Source organism: Phyllopteryx taeniolatus, chromosome 4 (genome assembly GCF_024500385.1).
Source record: "Phyllopteryx taeniolatus isolate TA_2022b chromosome 4, UOR_Ptae_1.2, whole genome shotgun sequence".
Lineage (NCBI taxonomy): Eukaryota > Metazoa > Chordata > Actinopteri > Syngnathiformes > Syngnathidae > Phyllopteryx > Phyllopteryx taeniolatus.
In genome coordinates, this window is record NC_084505.1 from 13694229 (window position 1) to 13717134 (window position 22906).

Sequence of the window (22906 nt, forward strand, 5' to 3'; positions counted from 1 at the left end):
TACACTGGCTCCCAGTCAGCTTTAGAATAGATTTGAACGTTCTGCTACTGGTCTATAAATCACTAAATGGTTTAGGTTCTGAATACACAAAAGAAATGCTAATGGAATATAAACCCAGTAGGGCTCTGGTGAAATAGTGGAGCATGGAGTCCAAAGCAAACATGGTGAAGCAGCATTTAGCTATTATGCTGCACAAATTGAATAATTTGCCAACAGAAGTGACATCAGCCCCAAGTGTGAATGTTTTTAAGTCCAGGTTAAAAACTCTTCTTTTTTTCTAATGCTTTTTAGAGCATTTCCATTTTTAAAGGATATTTCTTGCACTGTACGCTGTTTTAATTGTACTTTTAATTTGTTCTCTTTGTTTTAAATATTTATAAGCTGTTTTTTTTCTTTGTTTTAAATGCTTTTAATCATTTGAAGCACATTGCGTTACCTTATGTATGAAATGCGCTATATAAATAAATTTGCTTTGCTTTAGCTTCCAAGCCAGATGTTCATCCATGCTTGAACTATTGGGTAGGTAGTTGACTGATATGGCTGCATTGTGCCTTATTACACACATAAGGATGCACAAAAGCATATCACTTTGGGCCAGTTACAACATTGCTTTCATACCATATTGACATTCAACATGCTGTGTGATGGGCTATGTAACTGATAAAGATTGATATGACTTTAGGAATATGGGTAAATGTACGGATCATGGTCTCCAGTGTGACCTTCCGCTAGAGCCATATTGGAAGATATTTTGATCATCTGAATGCTTACCTAACAGTACTTTGTGTCCTCACCACCATTTTTTTGAGTAGTTACATCAGAACTCTCTCTTACATCCCTTCCCCCTGCTTTCTCACTCTTGACACACAGGCATGCGCACACACCACATTAGATCATGGTTATGAACAGAGGCCTTGAACTTGTCTCACTCCTCCCCCCACCAGTAGTATGCTGTTAAAACCACCAACCCCCAACACTCACTAGACATTCCCTTGGTTACCGTGATATGGTGCCTGCCTAGCAACCAACTCCTTCCTATATGGCTCACGGTGGAGGGGGTCACTCCAGACTAAATGAAAATGGAACATGTTGTGTCTGTGTGTGTGTGTGAGTGTGTTTGTGAGAGAGACAGAGAAACAGAGAGAGAGGATGAATGGATAGGTGCATGAAAACATATTGGCTTTAGCTTTTGTTGTGATCTGTGGCAACCTCATCAAGAATTATTTCATAAAGAACAATGGTGGCTGTGAAGCAGATTGTTTGACCAATATCAAAATGTGTTCTATGTGCCGTCAAAATATGAACAAATGTAATGTGACACCTGACCATTAAACCTGGAAGAAGAGAACATTGAAGAGAACATTCAAATGGTCTAGTTTTTGCAAATTCACTATTCAAGGAAGACTTTCTACAAGTTGTTGTGTGTGTCTGCAGGATATGTGTTTGGGTCTCCAAAAGTGTTTGATGGAATTGATGTTTTCAAGTTTTTCCCAAGAAAACTTTTATGGAACTTTCTGTCAGATAGACAGAATAGGGCCTTTCTCAAACTGGTCCCATAAAGTTGAAAGCATAGACTCACGGAAGAAAAGTGATGAGGCTTTGAAGGGGCCATGACTGACATGGCCTTAGAAAATTGAACTGTACTTTCAATATTGGGCATTTAGAGGTTGGGCCCAAAGATACTTTTTTCACAGGGCTGTATTTCTGATGGCACCCCTGTATATTGTTAAAGGAACTCTTTATGCTGTGAACATTGGCACATTGGCTTTTGGCCCGCCCACATTTTTGTCGAAAACAACAAGTTAGCCTGTGACGTCAGCAACAGAAGACAAGTACATTTCTAGCGTGTGTTCTGTGGTGTAATTTTGACCCATATTGAATCTCTGGATGTTTGTATTAGGCAATAACAAGTGAAAATAGTGAGCTTAGATACATTTGTGTAGGCTTGTTTGGTTAAAATCAATTTCTGTAACCCTTCGTTCCAGAAAAAAGTCGCAAGAGCCATGGAGGTAAGCGCCTGCACATTCATTTCCACTCATATACACGCGTTTTGTCAGCTCAATGTTGTATTGATTGCGTTGCTCACCTTTGAAAAAGAGTTTGGGAAGATGACATCGCACAGGCGTTTCTTTTTAAAGGCTTTTTGTACGGTGGTGGCGTTGTGTGACCGCAGCAGACTTTGATGTGTGTGTGTGTTTGTACCATTTTAATCAATGACACCATAATAATGCAGTTTTTTAGCATATTAGATTAGCGACTGAACATAATTTTGGAGTGCCGTTGTGTTGATGTGAGTGTGCAACAGTATATGATAGCAATATACGGTATAATACCAACTTGAACAAAGCATTGTTTGGAAATTCAAGCAAGAGTTTTTTTATTTCCTGAAAAGTTGTTATTCTGGAGGTGGGGGGGATTACCCCCGACAACTATGACATATGAGCAAATATGAGTAAATACTGCCACTTTACAATATAGTACATTCCTTTGTCAACACCTGCTATGCAGTGACGTGACGCCAAGACATGGGGCCGTATCGATTTTTGCAATTAAAAAATGGCCGTTCCCAAGGCAATAAGTCAGCCAGGGCAACCGATTGCGCCCAAAATTGAGTTTTATTATTGGAAATGACTGCCAATTTTATTTTCTTGAGCAAAAAATACATAGAGATATTGTTAGTGAAGTATAGGTCATCTTGACGCTATAGGTTGGTACAAAACATATCAAAATCATGACGACATTCATTTGACCTTGTCCTGTAATGCAGAGTGGCTCCACCTGGTTGTGCTGTAATGCCCAGTGTTTCCACCAGGTAGCGCAGTAGGTACAGTGATACATTGACTTGACTTTGCCTGTTCTGTTTTTACTCTGCTACTGCTCTGAACCCTTCTTCAACCACGAGTGAGCCAAAGAAAAGAAAAGTAGACAGTGCGTGCTGAGTGACTGGACTATTAAATACTTTTTCACTGAATTCTGGTCAAAGGCTGTATGTCTAATTTGTTAAGAAACCATTGGGTTTTAGAAGAATATGACATCAGCCGTCACTTTTCTACCAAGCATGCTGATTATGCTAAGAACCAGTCAACACAGGAACTGATGGCTATGGCTCAGCAGTTAAAATCAAGTTCGCAGGCTCAGCAGAACACCTTTATCTGATAAACTGCCATCCAAGATTCAGTCACACGAGACCCTGAAACAGCGCCACGGGAGCTCCAGATGGAACTGATTGATCTCCAATGTGATACTGTCTTAAAAGAGAAGTTCAACTCTCAAACTGGATGAGTTTTATGCTTCATGAAGCGCAGGCAAATTTCCAAAAATCGGGAAGAAGGCACAAAGGATGATGGTGGTGTTTGGCTCTACATTTGTGTGTGAACAGACTTTTAGTGTGATGAACACCAACAAAACATCCTACAGATCCCAGCTGAGTGATGAACACCTCAGATGTGTTCTGAGAATTGCCACAATAAAACTAACACCAGACTTTGATGCACGGGCAAAAAAAGTTTTTAACACAACGATGCCGTATTTGTTTGTTTATTTTTTAAATGTAAGCATCAGTTCCTGGCTTGGCCCGCCTGTCAAATTTTAAAAGTCAATGTTAGCCAAAACGTTTGCCCACACCTATATGCTATACAGTATTCTTTTTCTGATATCAGATTTGTATTCTCTCAAGTTGTTAATATATTCTGAACTTTCATCCTTCTTCTGCACATTGGCCAATCAGTCTCCCCCAAAGTGGCTTCAAAGATAAAAATAGCTTTTCTTTCTGACGTGGTGGATGACTCATGCAGCGTCTTGCTGCTCTCCCCGTGTCTATGCACCATCGCTCTCTTCTACCTCAATTTCAGTGGCAACGTTAGTCGAAAACCATGTAATGTACAGTATAACGTTAAAAAGTAGAACTTTTCTAAACAGGTCAGCTGAAAAATGTATATGTGCTATAGGTGATTTACAGTCGTTGTACTGACACCCAGCCTCTGATGATTAACAAAATTAAATCCTAAAATGTTATCCTTCATTGTTAAATTTACATACTGTGCCATCCACCCATTTCTATACTGCTTGTCCTCATTAGCTGGATCTTTTCCAGCTGCCTTTGGGTGGGAGGCAGGGTACACCGTGAACTCGTCGGCAACCAGTCGCAGGGCACTTAAGATAAACAGCCATTCACACTCACATTCACACTTACAGACAATTTCAATGAACCTAACATCCATGGAAGCCGGGGTACCCAGAAAAATCTTTCACAAGCATGAGGAGAACATGCAAACTCCACACAAGAAAGCCAGAACTGCGATTCGAACCTGAAATGTCAGTACATACGAAGCAGACATGCCTCGTACGCCAACTACTGTATATATAGCGAAAATAAAAAATAATAATTAACCAGCTTTTTATTCAAATGTTTAATACGGGGCGGCACGGTGGCCGACTGGTTAGAGCGTCAGCCTCACAGTTCTGAGGACCGGGGTTCAATCCCCGGCCCCGCCTGTGTGGAGTTTGCATGTTCTCCCCGTGCCTGCGTGGGTTTTCTCCGGGCACTCCGGTTTCCTCCCACATCCCAAAAACATGCATTAATTGGAGACTCTAAATTGCCCGTAGGCATGACTGTGAGTGCGAATGGTTGTTTGTTTCTATGTGCCCTGCGATTGGCTGGCAACCAGTTCAGGGTGTACCCCGCCTCCTGCCCGATGATAGCTGGGATAGGCTCCAGCACGCCCGCGACCCTAGTGAGGAGAAGCGGCTCAGAAAATGGATGGATGGATGTTTAATACGGGTATAGCATGGATACAGCAAACACACAGAGAAGCGGTGGGATGGAAGTGTTCCAACGAATAACTGCCTGTTTGAGTTTTATTTATTGAGTGTTTTGAATGAGTCATTGAATTAGATAAAAATTACTTGTGAGCATATCTTTTTTCGGTGTTAAATCTTCATCATCATGATCATTATCAAATGAGTGTTAGTTTCCAAACACTCCAGGAGAGCAGCTGCTGACAGAAGAGCTGCTTGAGTTGAGCCACTTCTTGAGAGAGAGAGCTGCTCGAAGACTTGAGATCGATGTTCTCAGATGGATCCCTCGAAGACGGATTCTGATATTACTCACTGGACCACACCACCTGACCGTCATCCGGATCCTCTCGTGCTGCATGCGGGTGATTCCTCTCGTACTCGTTAAGCTCAACTCTGGCTACAAGCCGTCCAGTGAGTGTACGATCTGACGGTGGAGACATCTCGCTGCCAGCTTCTGGGAGCTTTGAAGCGGAGCTTGTGTGGGAGGCTCTTAAAAGTGTCAGGTGATTTTGGGATGTTTTCATCAGGACTGTCATGCAATCACAAGGGATGGGGACTGTAGGCATGCACAAAGCTCCCTTGGAAAGGATCTAGGACAAGTGGGTTCCAGAAACTCAGTCATGCGTGCATTTAAACTGCACAAAGCAGACACTCCAACCTCATCAGATGGCAACTGAGGCTGTGTCTTTTCACAAATGGTGCTGTGTTGTGATGGGTGGTTGCTAGAGTATGTCTGATATAGGTCTAATGCTTTATCAGAGCCTTACGTTGAGCTGGGAGTCAACTAAATGAGTGTCCCAATAGAAACATCAGAAAAGTCCTTAACTAGGCCATAACGGAACTTGATGGCGAGCAGCTCAGCTCTCAGACGCGCTTTCTCCTCCAGTAGTCTGAGGACCTGCGTTTGTTTTTTCTTCTTCCGCTTTTCCCAATAACCTTCATCTTTCCTCTCACTTGAAATGAACTGAGAACTGTGTTAGATGGCAAAGCTGACACCCAGGAGGCCTCAGGTCAAAAGCCAAGAGGGGGCGTTGTGATGACTGCACAGAGACCTGATCGCAAGTCGTGCCCAGACACTCCCACGTCCAACTGAACCACAGGACTGCAGGCTGTGAGGGTTAGGCGTGCAGCGGTGGCATCGCCTGGTGGCAAAAGCAAATACACACGGTGAGGGAGAGATTTGATTTTATTTCATTTATTAAATTTTATTTTATTTTTGTGGGTGGCTGCTGGCTGCTGCGTTGGGCCCTGTTGATGGCTGCTGCCCCCATGCTCTCCGGGGGTGATGGGGGTGGTGGCAGCGGTGGGGCTCGCTGGGTGGGTGGTGGGGGGGTGTGGTGGGCGGTGGTCCGGTGCCCCTGCCCCTCCCCTTCGGACCGTTCGGGCTCCGGACCTCCCTGGGTCTTGGGTGGTCGGTGGCGTTCCCCTGGTTGGGTCCTCTGCTGGACTGTCTCACTGTTGTTCTGCTGTGGTTCTCACCCCTATTCCCCTTGTCCACTCTGTCCCCCTGTCTGTCCCCTAAAACCTTTCTGTCCGGCTGCATTTTCAATAAACATCAGAATAATAAAAAAAAAAAATCTAAAAATAAGAATAGGGTGTATTTCAAACTCCCCTGTTGCACAGCAAAACTGTTCCAGCACAAAGGCATACAGATCCACCATTCTGCAAGGCCATGCAGCTGAACAGGACAGGTTTAAAAAATAATAATAATTTTTACAAGGTTGGAAAAAGTCAACAAAGTTGATGTTCTACTAGTTACCAGTACTTTGTAGATTTTTTTAGGCGACTGTACTTTACTTGAGTATTTATTTACCGATATCTATACTTTCTACTCCTTTTGTTCTTTGACCAAAATAGGCTCGTTACTTTTGTCACCCTCTGTGCATGAGGCTATGATGGAAAAAGAGACAGAGAGGTAAAGTCAACCAAGGTTGATTGATTGATTAATTGATTGATTGAGCTCTTGGGGACTTCTAAGGTGGAAAAGAAACCATGGACAGCAGTGAAATGGAGGAACGCGTTACATTCGTCCATGATGACGCAACAGATTTGAGGAAGCAAGATATTACCTATCAGTGGCCTTTAAGAGAATTGTGTGGATTTTATTCAAGAGAATTGTTGGATTGTGTCCGATCCAAGAATGACTCATGGCGTATACGTTAAGAAAACACCAATTTCTGATGTTTACCAATTCACTGTCTAATCTGGGGGGGGGACATGATACAAGTAAGGTGGATTTTTTTCAGTTGTTAGAATTAGGGTGGCACGGTGGATGACTGGTTCAATCCCCGGCCCCGCCTGTGTGGAGTTTACATGTTCTACCCGTGCCTGCGTGGGTTTTCTCCGGGCACTCCGGTTTCCTCCCACATCCCAAAAACATGCACGAATTGGAGACTCTAAATTGCCCGTAGGTGTGAATGTGAGTGCGAATGGTTGTTTGTTTGTATGTGCCCTGCGATTGGCTGGCATCCAGTTCAGGGTGTACCCCGCCTCCTGCCCGATGATAGCTGGGATAGGCTCCAGCACGCCTGCGACCCTTGTGAGGAGAAGCGGCTCAGAAAATGGATGGATGGATATTAGAAGTAGTTAATTTTGCATTTTTTGTCACCCAGTTGAGTTCACAACATTCGTGAAGCTATGGGAACACATTGTTTTGATAGTGTTGAGAGATTTTTTTTTCTTCTTCACAGTAAGAGCACTATACAAGTTAATAAAATAGGGAAACATTCTTGTCTAAAGAAGTTAAATTTATATATATTTATATTTATATATATATGTGTGTGTGTACGTATATAGCCTAGTGGTTCGCACATCTGCCTCACATTGGAGAGGCCCTGAGTTCGACTCTCAGTTCAGGCTCTCCTGTGTTGAGTTTGCATGTTCTTCCTGTGCTTGTGTGGGTTTTCTCTGTGTACTCCAGTTCCCTCCCACATCCCCGAAACATGTATGTTAGGTTAAATGAAAACTCTAAATTGCACATTGGCATAAATGTGATGTTGAATGGTTGTTTTGTCGATACGTGCCCTGCAATTGGCTGACGACCTGTCCAAAGTCAGTGGGCTCCAGCTCACCCATGACCCTAATGAGACAAGGGATGTTTGGAAATTTTCTACAATATTTGCACGAATAGAGCTCTAACAATGAATCGCACAAATAAACTTTTGCCCAAACATCTCATATTGACTGTGTTCTCATGCAATTCTGTGTGTGTGTGTGTGTGAGAGAGAGAGAGAGATGATCTCCAAAGATGAGGTCGTGACCTGCCTTTTCAACATTAGAAACATCCCTCCATCCATTCATTGTCGACAATTTTACACAATGAAGGGGCTCAAGACAGAAAAGCTTCCATCATTTCCAATCATTTCCATATGGAATCTAATCAAGCATACCTGAGTCTTCAGCCCACAAAGCCAACAAGTAAATGATTTACATTAAATATAACATAAACTGGGTAGTGGTATTAAAGGTAAAAGTGATCTTTATTAGACTATGACAATGAAAGCAATAATCAAGACTTTTAAAGCACATGTAAATGTAAAAAAGCAATAAGAAAAGTAATATCTAGCATATAAAATGTCAATAAATATGTAGGTCACTTGACAAAAGATACACAGACACCGTGCATTTTTTTCCCCCTTCAGTCAAGATCCTTCCAGACAAACACACTACTACACACCCCCAAGTTAAATTGTTAATCAAATAATTACAATCTCAACAACTGCAGTGGAAGGAAAAAATGGAAGGAATTGAGCGAAATAGAACAAAGATATCATCTCAACTGTGGTCAAGACTTCGTGAGTGCCTAATCTTAAAACCTACACACCTTTCAGTAGATCTTGTGTTAGTGTTCAAGTTTACTGTCTACATGCACCGTATGTGTACAGTGTTTGCTCATGTTGGGTTGCCTACTGGGCCATCTATGAGCTTAGCTCATTTTTCACATGATATTAAAAATTTGTCAGTTTCTGGCTTTGGTCACAAATGTGAATAGTTAGTTTTAGAATCATAAACAGATTGCAGCTTCAATACGAGGCTCTGCAGTTAGCCATGAATATTTGAATAAAAAAAAAATAATAACATTCTCCCATCTTCAATAATAAATTACTTCTGCTATTTATCACAGGAAATGTACAGGCTACAAAAATCTGAAAATAACATTATCAAAGCGGAAATATTATTCTAGCAACAACACAATTTTAAGCCACTTTGCAATAGACGGCATTGCAAGAGTCATTGTCTTGTCAACCAGCCATTTTAATCAAAGACAATGACATTCAGCAACATCAAATGGAAACTACCCTTTGAAGAAACAAAAAGCTCACACTTACTGGACAGCACATTAGCCACACATATCTGTACATATCTGAAAGAATTATGTCCTTCCCAAGATATTAACAACGCTCAGTTTAAAGCGACACTGTCAGGGAGGTATTCATTTATCAAATGTTTTATTTTTATTATTGTGGCAAAATTACAGTGGGGTTGAACTACACTGCAACATACTGGGAGATGTTTGGAATATATTGCCTGGTTCATGTAGCTAAATAAGGTAATACTGTCGCAGAAATGCTTCCCAGTATGATGCAATACAGTTTGATTTTTGTAGAACATCGGTTATTCGCTGATAAAGTTGGCGTCAAGCCATGTATAATGGAAACATTGTGCTTTGGCGCCATCTTGTGGCAACGTCATAAAACATCTGCCTTGGAGGGGGAAAAAAATTGGGAGAATTATTGTCGCATGTACGTGTAGACTTTGCGGGCATACTCAGACCCCCTTACATTTTTCACTCTTTGTTATATTTCAGCCATTTTTTAAAATAATTTAAGTTAATTTCTTTCCTCATTAATGTACACACAGCACCCGATATTGACAGAAAAAAAACGGAATTGTGGAAATTTTTGCAGATTTATTATAAAAGAAAAACTGAAATATCACACAGCCATAAGTATTCAGACCCTTTGCTCAGTATTTAGTAGAAGCACCCTTTTAAGCTATTACACCCATGAGTCTTTTTGGGAATGATGAAACACCTTTTTCACACCTGGATTTGAGGATCATCTGCCATTCCTCCTTGCAGATCCTCTCCAGTTCTGTCAGGTTGGATGGTGAAGGTTGGTGGACAGCCATTTTCTAGAACTTTCTCACATCTCCCGACTGCATCTTTGGAGGTCAGCCACAATGATCTTTGGGTTCTTCTTTAGCTCTCTCACCAAGGCTCTTCTCCCCCAATTGCTCAGTTTGGCCGGACGGCCAGCTCTAGGAAGGGTTCTGATCATCCCAAACGTCTTCCATTTCAGGATTATGGAGGCCACTGTGCTCTTAGGAACCTTAAGTGCAGCAGAATGTTTTTTGTAACCTTGGCCAGATCTGAGCCTTGACACAATTCTGTCTCTGAGTTCTTCAGGCAGTTCCTTTGACCTCATGATTCTCATTTGCTCTGACATGGACTGTGAGCTGTAGGGTCTTATATAGACAGGTGTGTGGCTTTCCTAATCAAGTCCAAACAGTATAATCAAACACAGCTGGACTCCAATGAAGGTATAGAACTATCTCAAGGAAGATCAGAAGAAATGGACAGCACCGGAGTTAAATATAGTGTCACAGCAAAGGGTCTGAATACTTATGGCTGTGTGATATTTCAGTTTTTCTTTTTTAATAAATCTGCAAAAAATTCAATACAATTTTTTTTCTGTCAATATGGGGTGCTGTGTACATTAATGAGGAAAAAAAATCACTTAAATGATTTTAACAGATGGCTGCAATATAACAAAGACGGAAAAATTTAAGGGGGTCTGAAAACTTTCCGTACCCACTGTAAGTCTCGTTTTTAAGGTTAATGTAAAATTAGCTTGAAAGGATATTCAATTATTTTGGGAACATAGTTTGTTGTATATTTACAGGATGAACTGTTAGTACAGGTAATTATAAACCTTTTGGGTAAGTGTAAATTGTTCACCCTCACAAAAAAAGGTTTAGAATTCCCTTAAATTAATAGTTTAAACTGCAGAGCATTGACAGTATTATTTAAAATTTAGCCATATTATCTTTGCATAGGCAGAATTGTTGATAAAGCGCCTGTATTGGATTTCAATTGAGATATGTACCAAATGAAATGGCCACTCAGTGTGTGACTGGACATCATCCTGAGCATCAGGTGTGTCTCTTCATGTGCAGAGCTAGGTGGTCAGAGCGGGAGAAGGCCCTCTTACAGAGCGCACATTCATAGGGTTTTTGGCCCGTGTGCTTGCGGTAGTGACGCGTCAGCTCATCAGAGCGGGCGAACTTCCAGGTGCAGCCTTCCCATGAGCAATGGTAAGGCTTTTCCCCTGGAAAAGTATCAAACATGTGATAATAGCCAAGAAAGTCATGTTAAGGCGCTGTGACTGAGCCATTGGGCTTACCTGTGTGTGTGCGAAGGTGAGCTTTAAGGTGCGAGCTCTTGGTGTAGGTTTTGCTGCAGCCTGGGTATTCACAGCTGTGGATGGCAGGCTTCTTTTTCCCGGTAGACTTTCGCCCGCGCTTCCCCTCCACTCCGCCAGGGGGAAGCTGCGGTTTGACCATCTGTTGCTGTAGGCCCAAACGACCACTGGCCTGGCTGTGCGTGTAGTCACAGAAAAGGCTGGCACTGTGGGAGAAGTGAGAGGGGTAGTTGTAGTGTCGAGTGTCGGAGGTCGCAGCTTGGAGTGGGATGAACCTGCCGTCGGGGAAAGCCACCAAAGAAGGATGCTGTGGGGGGTAATACGGATTAAATTCCCAGGATGTGACCTCACTTAGGCTCCCTGAGCTTTGTCTTTCCTGGGAGAACCCAAACTGGTCTACATGATTGGTAGCTGACATTCGACCGGCTGGGTCATTATTGTAACCTTGGTGATACACATTTGGCTGGAACGATGCTGTCGGGGACATAAACCCGGCCATGAGACTAACGTCCATCTGTTCCTGACCCGTTTGGTCCTTAAGCATGCCTGAATCATGATACACTCGGTCTTGGTTCAGCTGTTGTTGGATCCTGTCATCACTACGGTCCAGGGAAGGGCTGAGGTTCGGCGAGGGGCTGCTCCACTCGGACAGCAGCAGCTCGATGTCCCAGGAAGCCTGGCTCTCGTCGTCCAGAAGCTCCCCGCTCATTTCCTGGGAAAGATGGAGCTGCTCGGGGCCCAGCGGTGGCGACCCGTCCTCAGACTTCCACTCCTATGATGTTTGGGAAGAAAGGTTTTAACAAACAAGTGGGGGGAGGGGGGAGGAATGAAAAGCAAGAACTTAAGAATTGTTGACACCTGAGTTATAAGTTTGCTTCATTTTGTTGTCTGTTTGTTGTCAAGCCTGCTAGTAGGGGCCCCATTAGGGAGATTCCTTCTTCGTGGGTGTCCAGTTGTGTCGGTGATATGGACCATTACCAGCTGTCTTCTCCCCCCCTTCATCTAAAATTGCCTGGGTTGCTTACCGTGTAGCAGCGTCTCTGCAGTCAGTGGAAACTCACTCGTGCATTCGGGGCTGTGGGTGCAGTGACCCACCAGATGTAGCAGTCACAGCTGTCTTTCTTTTCAATGTGTAGCTTTCATACGGAGAAGTGATTCATTTGCAAAATTCACATTGTCACTCATGTGTAGAGGTACATTCACCGGTCTTCTGTGCAGGCAGCGTTCCCACTTAGTGAGCGTTTAAATGCAAGTGTGAATGTTTTTTCAGTCTTTATATGTGCCCTGTGATTCATTGGCAACCAGTCCAGGGTGTAGTCTGCCTATCGCCCAAAGTCAGCTCGGATAGGCTTCAGCTCGCCGCAACCCTGAACAGGTTAAGTGGTATCGAAAATAGACGGATGGACGTTGAGGGGCGACTACCCGGCCGTATGTCGCCGCTGCATGGTGAGGAGGGACCTTGCTTGGTGGACACACTGGGTCTAACAAAATCGCCAAGTCCAATAGTTGCATTTTGTCCAATGATGGACTCAAAAGACGTCCATCCAACAATATATGCGACCAACTCATTCGTAATGCGATCGAAGTGCGTTCTAAAGGGATCAAGGGTATATCAAATTGAGGTCCAATGTGTACAAAGTGCGAGGTGTGGTCAACAAAATTGAGGCTTTATTTAAAGATCTATTTAAAAGCTGTTCCATGCTATAGTGGATAGCACATCTGCCACACAGTTCTGAGGTTCTGGGTTTGAATCGGAGCATCGGCCTTTCTATGCGGAGTTCACATGTTCTCCCCTACTTGTATAGGTTTTTACTTCCTCCACATTCTAAATACATGCATGGTAGATTAATTGAAGACTTTTTTTTCCCCATAGGTGTGCATGGTGGTTTGTCCAGGGTGTACCCCACCTCTCGGCCAAAATCAGCTGGGATAGACCTTCCTCTCACCCGCACTGTAGAAAATGGATAGATGGATGCATGGATGGATGGATTGTGTGAATTTCTCTGCCACCAACACCATGTTTCCAAGTTAGAGGAAATGACATCATTCATGCCCATACGAACTCATCCTAGCAACAAGTGACCATGCAAATGTATGACGTGCCGTGACATTAGATTAGCAATGCTATGATAACCGTACGGTATTCTGACCGAGTAAAGCTTAGACCTTCGCCAAGGCCGAGCAACTTACACATTTGACTGTTGTCTTTGTATTTGTTTACCCATCTGTTAATTAGTTAGCATGCTAGTTTCTGGTTCATGCAGGAGGGCCCAACAGACAGGTGGTACCAGCATTCTGGACAATTGGACATGTCTCATGATGACCAACTGCCTAACACAGTGAAAATAAATTCCTGCATCAATAATGAATTTTTGGTGTAATCCTGCTTATTGTAGCTGCTCTACTATGATTGTACTGCACTGTCCAAATAACCACTGTGAAAAGGTCATTGACGCAACCTACTGTAAATGAGACTCATGCACAGTACCTACTGTGCATTTTTAATCATACATGTAAGTTCATATGTGGTATTTAACAGTTAATAACTTTTTGGATGTTGTTCTCTGGGGAATTTGATAACATTTCAGTTGAAAGGCAAATCCGAATTTAACGCTACTGATGTCAGCAGGCAGCATGTCACACGACTTGGTGAGGCGAATCTTGTGCACATTTGAACTTTGAAGAAGTCCTTCATGCCCTGTTCAATGGCCCGCTTGACTGCTTGGTCAGTAGCTGAGCATTATTTCAAGAATAATCACATGTTCAACATTACACCCTACTTTCTTTCTAGCCCACTAGATTAGTGCTGACTCTTTCCAGGCATTATGTGTAAGTATAACAAGTGAAGTCCAAACAATACTTACTTTAATGTCAGAGAGGTTTGAGAAGGAGCTGAAGGAAGGGAGCACAGCCTCGGTGGCAGCCATGAAGCACTTGGATACAAAGCCAGACAATAATCAGCAGTAGTCAGGTTTTTTGTTTTGTTTTGTTTTGAATCTTCTTTGCCTTAATATCCTCTTGTCCCTCAGGTAAACGACAGTCACTCACAGGCTCGCCAAGCTGCTCATGACAGTTACAGTTCACAAAGTGACTTGAGAAACAGTTTGTTCAAGATGCCCCCTTTGCACCATTCCTCTGCGCTATCTTTCCCTCCTCACGCTTGTCTATCTCTGTCAGCTGGGACTCAAACTTCAAATCTCTCTTTTTCATGTCGCTTTGGACCGTTAGGAGGTGGAGCGCTGCCTCAAGATTTTCAATTGCCCCAAAAAATGTCTTAGAATTTTGTATCTACACTACCTGTGCGATCAAGATGCTTGGATGTGGCCTAATCACAAATTAATTGCAGATCCAGTAAACCCAAATTAATCAAGTTTTGAGTGAGTTATAATTTAGGTTAACTTTTCGATGCAAATGACAACAAAATAGAAGTTATGTTGCAATATTAGTAAATAATACCCTTTATCAATAAAGCCAATGTGTTTAATGTATACTTGATAAGAATGCACTATCTACATTATGCTATACCAGGACCCTGTTGAAGAATGCAAAAGATAATATTTTCTCAAAATTGGGTAATGCATCATTTTCAAATGCTGAATAATTTTCATGAATATCTCTATCACATCTGACACCAAAGGATATTCAACAAAGTTTAATTCACTTGCCCACGGTATGAATAATTAGGCTTAACTGAATAAAATGGATTACTGGTGCCAATATAATAGCCTACTTTGTCTTTCAAGTGCAAAAATTATCCAAAGACTCAATTTCAACTCCATTATTTTCTTTTTTCACATCCTGTAGTACTGGCGTCCCAATACTTATTTGCGTCATGTCAAATTAAACACAAAAAAAATGGGAAAATATGAACAACTAGCCTTTGTGAATGATCTTACTTATCACATCCACAGTAGGATATTACTGAAGAGGTAGTAATAAGGTAGCTTTGCTATGTTGTTTCAAATTCATGCAAACATTGGTAACTATAAGATTACTGGCAATGCATGATTTGGCACACAGTAGTGCATTGTGAACATCTCACGCACAAAATGTGGTCTGTTAATCGTCTTGAATTCCATCCATCCATCCATTTTCTGTGCCGCTTCTCCTCACTAGGGTCGCGGGCGTGCTGGAGCCTATCTCAGCTGTCATCGGGCAGGAGGCGGGGTACACCCTGAACTGGTTGCCAGCCAATCGCAGGGCACATACAAACAAACAGCCATTCGCACTCACAGTCATGCCTACGGGCAATTTAGAGTCTCCAATGAATGCATGTTTTTTGGGATGTGGGAGGAAACCGGAGTGCCCGGAGAAAACCCACGCATGCACGGGGAGAACATGCAAACTCCACACAGGTGGGGACGGGGATTGAACCCAGGTCCTCAGAACTGTGAGGCTGACGCTCTAACCAGTCATCCACCGTGCCGCCGTCTTGAATTCCAAAATATTTATATCGCCATCTAATTGTGTAACAAGTAAATAGCCAATTCATAAGATCTACCAATAACAATAACATTGAACACACACAGAGGTCACGTATAGCTCTGACTTCTGAGAAGTGTGTATGAAAGGAGATTATATTGTAGTTAGTATTTATCTGCTGACAGACAGCTGCCTCTGCACAGATAATTCATGACCAGCCCATCACTGATAAAGACTCACTCTCTCTCCCCCGGTTGACGACTGCACAGACATCATCTTCAAAATGCAAAACTTGTGGTTGTCAGGCTCGCTTAACATCTTCATTCCAGTAAAAGGAGAACATTCTGAAGGGCTTTAAAATCAATGAGCTTTTTGTCAAATAAGTCTGAGATCATTTGTGCTTCATTATTATAAAAATTGTGCTTTTTGAGGGAGGAATAAAAGTGCATTTGGAGAAATTGTGTGAAAACCTTCATGCATTCATATATAGCAGGGGTGGTGAACATTTTTTCCTATCAATGGCCATTTCGGTATTCATAAAGGACCATACTAAGCATTTTGGGGTTAAATGTGTTGTTATCACGTCTGCCTCACAGTTGAGAGGTCTTGGGTTTGCGTCTCAACTCAGGCCCTCTGTCTGGAGTTTGAGGTTCGGCCCCTCTGTCTGGAGTTTGCAGGTTCGGCTTCCTCCGATATTCCAAAAACATGCATGTCAGCACAATTGAAGACCCCAAGGGCCTTGTTAGGCCTATTTTAGGGGTGCTTAAGACTGAAATAACACAACAAATCTAATAGCGACTTTGAACGTATACCCAATGTTGTATTTATTTTTTATTTGTCAAAAAAAAATAAAATGAAAGCATTTTCTCAGTCTTTGTTAGCTGTTTTGTAATTTTGTGCTCGCACGCTACATTCGCTCAGATCCTGTGCATCTCCTGGGGCCTCAGCCCCCCTATCCATAAATCCTAGTGATGTCCCTGGAAGACCCCATAGCTGTAAATGTGAATGTTTAATTGTACTGCAATTGACTGCCGACCAGTTTGGGTGTCTGCCTGACACCCAAAGTCAGCTGGGATACGGGCTCCAGCGGTGTAGAAAATGGGTAGATGGATGTTTTTTTTTCTTCTTCTGCAGTTTTCTGTGTGTGCGTCTGTCTGTCTGTGTGCCCTGTGTACATATACAGTATGTGCATCACAAGGCATACTTGATGGTTCATTCTGTGCAACGTATAACGGAGTTGTCCACAACCTCACGGACGCTACAAATGTAATCCTTGAGCGTTATTAACAAATTACGCCGTTGTCGCCCCCTTGCGGCAGTTTTTTAATGCTTTCCAGGCTGATATGCTGTATATACTGTATACTGTACATATATGTATTTTTGTGTTCATAGTTCAGTAGACGTGCGTGTATGAGGTTAAAATGCCTTTCAAAAGCAGCCCGTCAATTAAACATTTAGGCATTTATTGCGTGCTATTTCTTGGTTGCTATGGATACCAAACACCAGCTCATCGACGCCATACTGGACGGCTGAAACAGGTAAATTACTGAAAACTGTGACATTTTAATAACTGCGTGTGTGAGACATGCTCACGTCATCCCGGCCTCTTTTATTCACTTAGCGATTGTACTAAGAGGAAGAAATAAAATTTGTGTCGCATGTTGATTATTTAAACCAAGCGCTAGCGAGCATAACCCTAACCCTATCCAAACTACACGTTTCCATAGCTTTGCTTACATTTGCTAACTAAAAACAAAACTTACCTGTATGTGTTTTTTTTTTTTGTTCAGATTAGACGGAGAATTTTCAAATACCTGCTTGTGCTTTTTAGTCAGTCACAAGACACAAAATATTTGCCACGAATCATTCTTGGAGTCGACAACATCAAACAGTTCTCTTAAATAAGGCCATGAATGGGGAATATCTTATTTCTCTAAATCTGGTTCATCTTCTTTGTTAATGCTTCATTGTGCATGTTCCTCAATGTCACTGCGCTCACTGTTATTTTCCAGCTTTAAGACTAATCTAATTAATATAAAATCACATGTATTGGCTTGAAGCACAAGCTCATAGATGTAATTTGGAGGGGAAAAAGACATCGAAGTTGAGTCGAGAAGTGCCTCACACAGATGGAGACGTCATCACAGCGCGGACTCAGAGGAGGCCATCACTACAGCAAGGAGACCCGGGACCTGCTGACATGTAACATGCACAAAAAAAGACTTTTACACTATATAAAGGTCAATACATATGTGATCATCCTCGTGATGTCACTGAGTGCACCCTATCTGTATTCATCTCTGTCTGTGCACAGCAATGATGCAGGAGTTCACGCTCAGCAACCTCCAAAAAAAGCAGATCAATGACTGTCTGAACAGTAAGTTTGAGGCCTTTGGAGAAGCCAACAGCGCTTACACAATCTATTTACTGTATGCAGTATATCATATTATCAAAATGCTCACTATCAGAGGAACTACTTTGTTTCTGTTTGTAGTTTACAGTGGTGTGATACTTTACAGTGATAATGCCAACTTTCCATTTTAGTTGCAACTTTTCAGACTACCTTAGCAAGCCCCAACAAATTTAGCTACTTTAAAAAATTGTTTGGACTCTATTGGCAACTTTTGAAAATTGACTCAAATGATAAAATGCACACATTTTCCCTCTAAATGACAAAAATATGTTCCTTGTCACACAGTCAGGAAAATACAAAGCTTAGCTGCAAAAATGCATTGTGAGTTATGTTTTACGTCAACTAATTTCAAAACATTTATTTCAGACTACAATTGTTTGGTTCGAAAGTCACAAAGCCACACAGTTGCCAGTCACACACAGTAGCACTTAAAAGCTGAAAAGTGCTTAAAGCCTTGAGTAATGATACTACATGATAATGATAGTACGAATGCACTCACTCACAAGTCAATACTAAATTTCCTTGATATGTTTAAATGGTAAATGGACTGCATTTTTATAGTGCTTTATCTACACCATCACAGTGCCTAAAGTGCCCATAAATAGTTAAACACCCACAGTTAAAACCAAAACAATATAGCCACAAATATAAGAAATGGGAAAACACCTGTAAGGGATTGTTAATACAACTCTTACAAATAAAACATGACGACAACAAACTAATCTGAATAAATACAAATTTCAAATCATTTTTCTGTCAATTTGAGTAATACCACAGTGTAATCTCTGTACAGTTGTACGCAAGTACAAAATGACGTTGTCATGCAATGGCAATGTCATTTAGCCACATTTAGCAACATCTGAAATTCGTTGGCAACAGTTACTGTACTACATGCAGTACTAATGGAATCCACTGGAAAATACAACCATATTAGTAACATGTTGAATGAATACTTTTCTGGTGGTCAATCAAAACTGATCATCATCTCTGTTAAGAAAAACAGAACAGCGATTGATCTGTGTGTTGGATCTTACTAGACCGTACAGGTTTACCTAATGAAATGTCCAGTGAGTGGACTGTATATCATTAGATGTATCATTTTGTTATATTTTATTCAAATAAGAATCAGTCACAAACCCCCCCTAAAAAAAAAAAAAAGTAAACACTGGGCTGTTTTCAGTCATGACTAATACAATAACACGGTTATAGCAGTCTCTTCTTACATTAGTGGTTCCATTTAGGAACCTTGTAATACTGCAGCTGTAAAAGCCTAATGTTCCACCCACAGATGGCTCAGCCTTGCCACTGACCGCTGAGCCTTCATCATCAGCTTCCTCTCCTCAGCCTAAAACCAGTCAACGCTCCCAGAAACCTCCCCCAGGCCGGCCTCAGAGACGGAGTGCTCTTTGTTGTCGCTCTGGAAACAGCTACGTCCGACAAAAGTTCTGTCCTGCTCCAACAAGTACGTCTACACAGTAAGCCACAATGAAAAACAAACAAAAAAAAACATTCAACTGTTTCATGTCCATACACTCGTGTTCAAATGCCAGATTTTTGTGATTTATAAAATGAGACCAAGACAATACATTTAAAAACGTTTTTCCACTATTAATGTGATCTGGAACTCAAGGGGCAAAAAGAAAGCTTTTAGAAAGGCGACGTAAAAATGACAACTGAAATTATGTACTTGCACAAGTATGCACACCCTTGTATAACTGGAGATTTGGCTGCGAGTTAACTAATCATTTCCAAGCTCAAGTTAAATGGAAGTCAGCACACACCTGTCACCATTTAAGGTGGCTGTGATTAACCACAAAAAAAGCTCAGGTGTTCTTGTAGGCTTTTCCTAACATTATTTTGCTTTCTAGCAGAAGCCTGACAGTTTGGTGCTAAAACTGACTGCAATTTCCAGCTGTTGATAATTTCCTCCACCTTGATGAAGGCTCCGCCCCAAAGCATGCTGCTGCCTTCACCTTCACCTTCACCATGCTTTACAGCAGGTACACGGTAGTCTTCTTTTAGTGATGAGCAGTGTTGTATTTGTGTCTTGGATGTTTTACTTTGTAGATAAGGCCCTACCTCTTCATGTCTTCATAGTCTTGTCGCCCTACCTCATAGCCCAGACATATGAAGAAGATGGGAGGTTATTATCACATGTAATAAACAGCTACCGGTAATACTTGCCACAAATTGCTGAAGCTCCTTCAATACCTTGTCTTTTTTTTTTGTCCTGTTCGGCTGTTAGGTCAAGCAGAATGGAAAATCTGTATCCCTTTTATGCCGGAACAGTTTTACTGTGTCACAGTGGAGTTTTTAAGCCTCCGCTGTGGTATTATAATTGAGGTTTATTGAGAATCAGACTTGATCAGTCGAACAGAACAACGTTTCTAGAAGGGGGAGAGAAACAAAGACAAAATGCAAAACACTAATTGTAAACAGGATGAGAGAAGTAAATCATTACATTATCTACAACAATGAAACATTAAATATGAGTGTTGCATGGGGCTGTAGTGCTACACCCTGTGAGGGAAGGACAGGACAAGATAGAACAGGACAAGGACAGGAGGAGAAGCATGCAGGACAAGGGTCGTGAACCCGACTGTACAACTAAAGCGTGCTGGCATTAATTATGTGAATTATAAAAGTCTACAGGACGAGAGTATAAGTGAGGGGATACACAAGCGATTTGCATATTCATGAGTTATTTGTCGCAGTAAGTGCGTGACCCCACACCCAGTGAAATAGTCCTAGGGGTGTGTGTCTGCGGATACATGCAAGTAAATTGATACCGTTTTACATGCGAAAAGACTGACAGAAGTGTCCTGTAATTGCTGTGGCCGCACAGCGGCGGCTGAGGACCTCACCCAATCAGACGAGGGGCGGTGAGACCCACCTCCCCCCGTTACTATGACTGCCAGGTCCCTGACTGTCAGTCATTGGCCCTACCCAGTGTATCAGTGCCCCCCGAGTGGTGTGGCGCATTAAAATCTGGAGAGGTCAGTGAGCTGAGGGCGTGGGGGCAGGGCTGCCAGGCACTACTGCCTAACAGCCAAACCCCCTCCACCCACGACCCACCGCCCCCCAGAGACAGGTGTATGGGGTGCATTAAAACATGGGGAGTGTGTGATGCATTTAAAATCCAGGGGGGGAGGCAGGGCGGAGGGGCAGGGCGCACGGACCAGGAAACAGCACAGACGTGCTGAAACCCGATCCGACACCCACACCCTCCCGATCCCATACCAGGGCCCCAGGAACCCTTTGATATGTGTATGTGCCCAGATGTGTTTGCCTTCAATACCTTGTCTTGGCAGTTGGCGCACTCCCTGACCAGTTGTCTTCTCATCAATTTTGGAGAGACGTCCAATTCTTTCTACTGTCACTGTTTTGTCATATTTTCTCCACTTGGTGATGACTTTCTTCAGTGTCCCATGGTATATTCAAAGTCTTGGAAATTCATTTGTACATTTCTCCTGTCTTATACTTTTTCTCCTGTCTTATACAATGAGATCCCTCTGATGCTGTGGAACCTCTCTGCAGACCATGGCTTGTGCTGTAAGATGTGACCACAAAAATGTCTGGAAAAGCATGCTAGAACATTTATTCATTTATTACTTTGACATCATCGGAGGCACTTTAAATGGTGGCAGGTGTGTGCTGATTTCCATTTAACCTAGTTTCTAATGTGAGTGGTTAATTCTACACAACCACATCTCCAGTTACAAGGTGTGCGCACTTGTGCAACCACATTATCTCTGTTATTTTTACTTTCCCTCTCAAAAAGATTTTTTCAAATACCTTGTACAGGGTATAGGCTGCATTAATGGCGGGGAAAGTTTGGAAATGATTTATTTTGAGCTCATTTTATACCACAAAAACGTGATTTGAACAGGGATATGTAGACTTTTTCTATCCACTGCAAGTGTTACTAACTGTAGATGATGACAACAAATGACTGAGATTAAAGGGAGCCTGAATACTTTGCACTGTTTATCCTTTGAAACTCGTCCAACTTGATCTAAGGAGACTTAGGAGAAAAAGAGAAGAGGCGGCTTCAAAACATCTTGGCAACAGGACATGAACAATCACCAGAGGATGCAGCCTCCCAAAACGTTGCTGCAAATCTGAAGCCTCAAGTAACTGAGGAGATTGACCGCTATCAGGAAGGTGAGGATGAACAGTATGCACACAGCCTTGGTACATATTGAGGAAGGTAGAACAAGTCTGGCATTAAGTTAAATTTGGACTGTGATCTCAAGAGCTGCATCATTCTGGTGCTCACACATCACGAGTTCAGAAACATGAGAGGGTGGCAAAATTCATGGAGAGCTTTGAGTATGATCCGTGCTGTCATGCTGCTATATTCTATTCGACTGCGTCATCATTAAGACACATTGAGTGGGAGGTTCAATAGGTAGCGTTGTGGATGGCAAAAAAAAAAAAAAAACTCTTTCTTTTGTAGTTCTGGATGAGATTGAGGAAAGAAGCCAATTCCTGTCTTATATGGCCTCTCTAGGACAGGACAAGCAGTATATCCACACCATTAACACAGAGATATCACAGGTAAACAGTTTCATGTCACGTTGCTTCAATTAAAACAATGTCATTGCTTAATGAAATAAAAAATATGTAGTTACGGGAAACTCTGAGATCCGGTTGTGCTTTTCACGTAGGATATTTACGTAATTTCTGGGCTGTTTTCCAGAAAATCAGGGAACTGGAGATGCTGGATGGCGAACATCCTGATCAGGAAGTGATGGTGTCTGAGCTGGGCATGGATCAGCGATCGTGACATTTGCAAGGACAAGGTCACAGTGACCAAGCAGTTGTGTTTGAAGTGTGTCATATTACATTC

The 22906-nt window shown here is 42.2% G+C and overlaps 2 protein-coding genes across 8 annotated transcripts; one reads left to right on the forward strand and one right to left on the reverse strand.

Annotated features, from left to right (window-relative positions):
* The first annotated feature begins 1807 nt into the window (after positions 1 to 1807).
* On the forward strand, positions 1808 to 22877 carry c4h22orf23 (chromosome 4 C22orf23 homolog). Of its 6 annotated transcripts, none has more exons than XM_061769733.1 (8): positions 1808 to 2009; positions 4987 to 5964; positions 17702 to 17843; positions 17956 to 18018; positions 19343 to 19516; positions 22075 to 22218; positions 22514 to 22614; positions 22757 to 22877. In XM_061769733.1, exons 3-8 carry the CDS (start codon positions 17771 to 17773, stop codon positions 22841 to 22843), a joined length of 642 nt encoding a protein of 213 aa, XP_061625717.1. In that variant the 5' UTR covers positions 1808 to 2009; positions 4987 to 5964; positions 17702 to 17770; the 3' UTR covers positions 22844 to 22877. The 6 variants fall into 6 exon arrangements, with proteins under 6 accessions (XP_061625717.1, XP_061625721.1, XP_061625718.1 ...); XM_061769737.1 differs by having other exon boundaries at positions 5767 to 5964; XM_061769734.1 differs by having other exon boundaries at positions 5778 to 5964.
* Positions 8250 to 14934, reverse strand: klf1 (Kruppel like factor 1 (erythroid)). Of its 2 annotated transcripts, none has more exons than XM_061769726.1 (3): positions 14084 to 14934; positions 11202 to 11991; positions 8250 to 11126 (listed from the first exon to the last, which is right to left on the reverse strand). In XM_061769726.1, the coding sequence occupies exons 1-3, from the start codon at positions 14144 to 14146 to the stop codon at positions 10951 to 10953; spliced, it is 1029 nt and encodes a 342-aa protein (XP_061625710.1). In that variant the 5' UTR covers positions 14147 to 14934; the 3' UTR covers positions 8250 to 10950. The 2 variants fall into 2 exon arrangements, with proteins under 2 accessions (XP_061625710.1, XP_061625711.1); XM_061769727.1 differs by lacking the exon at positions 14084 to 14934 and adding an exon at positions 12078 to 12495.
* Positions 22878 to 22906: the final 29 nt, after the last annotated feature.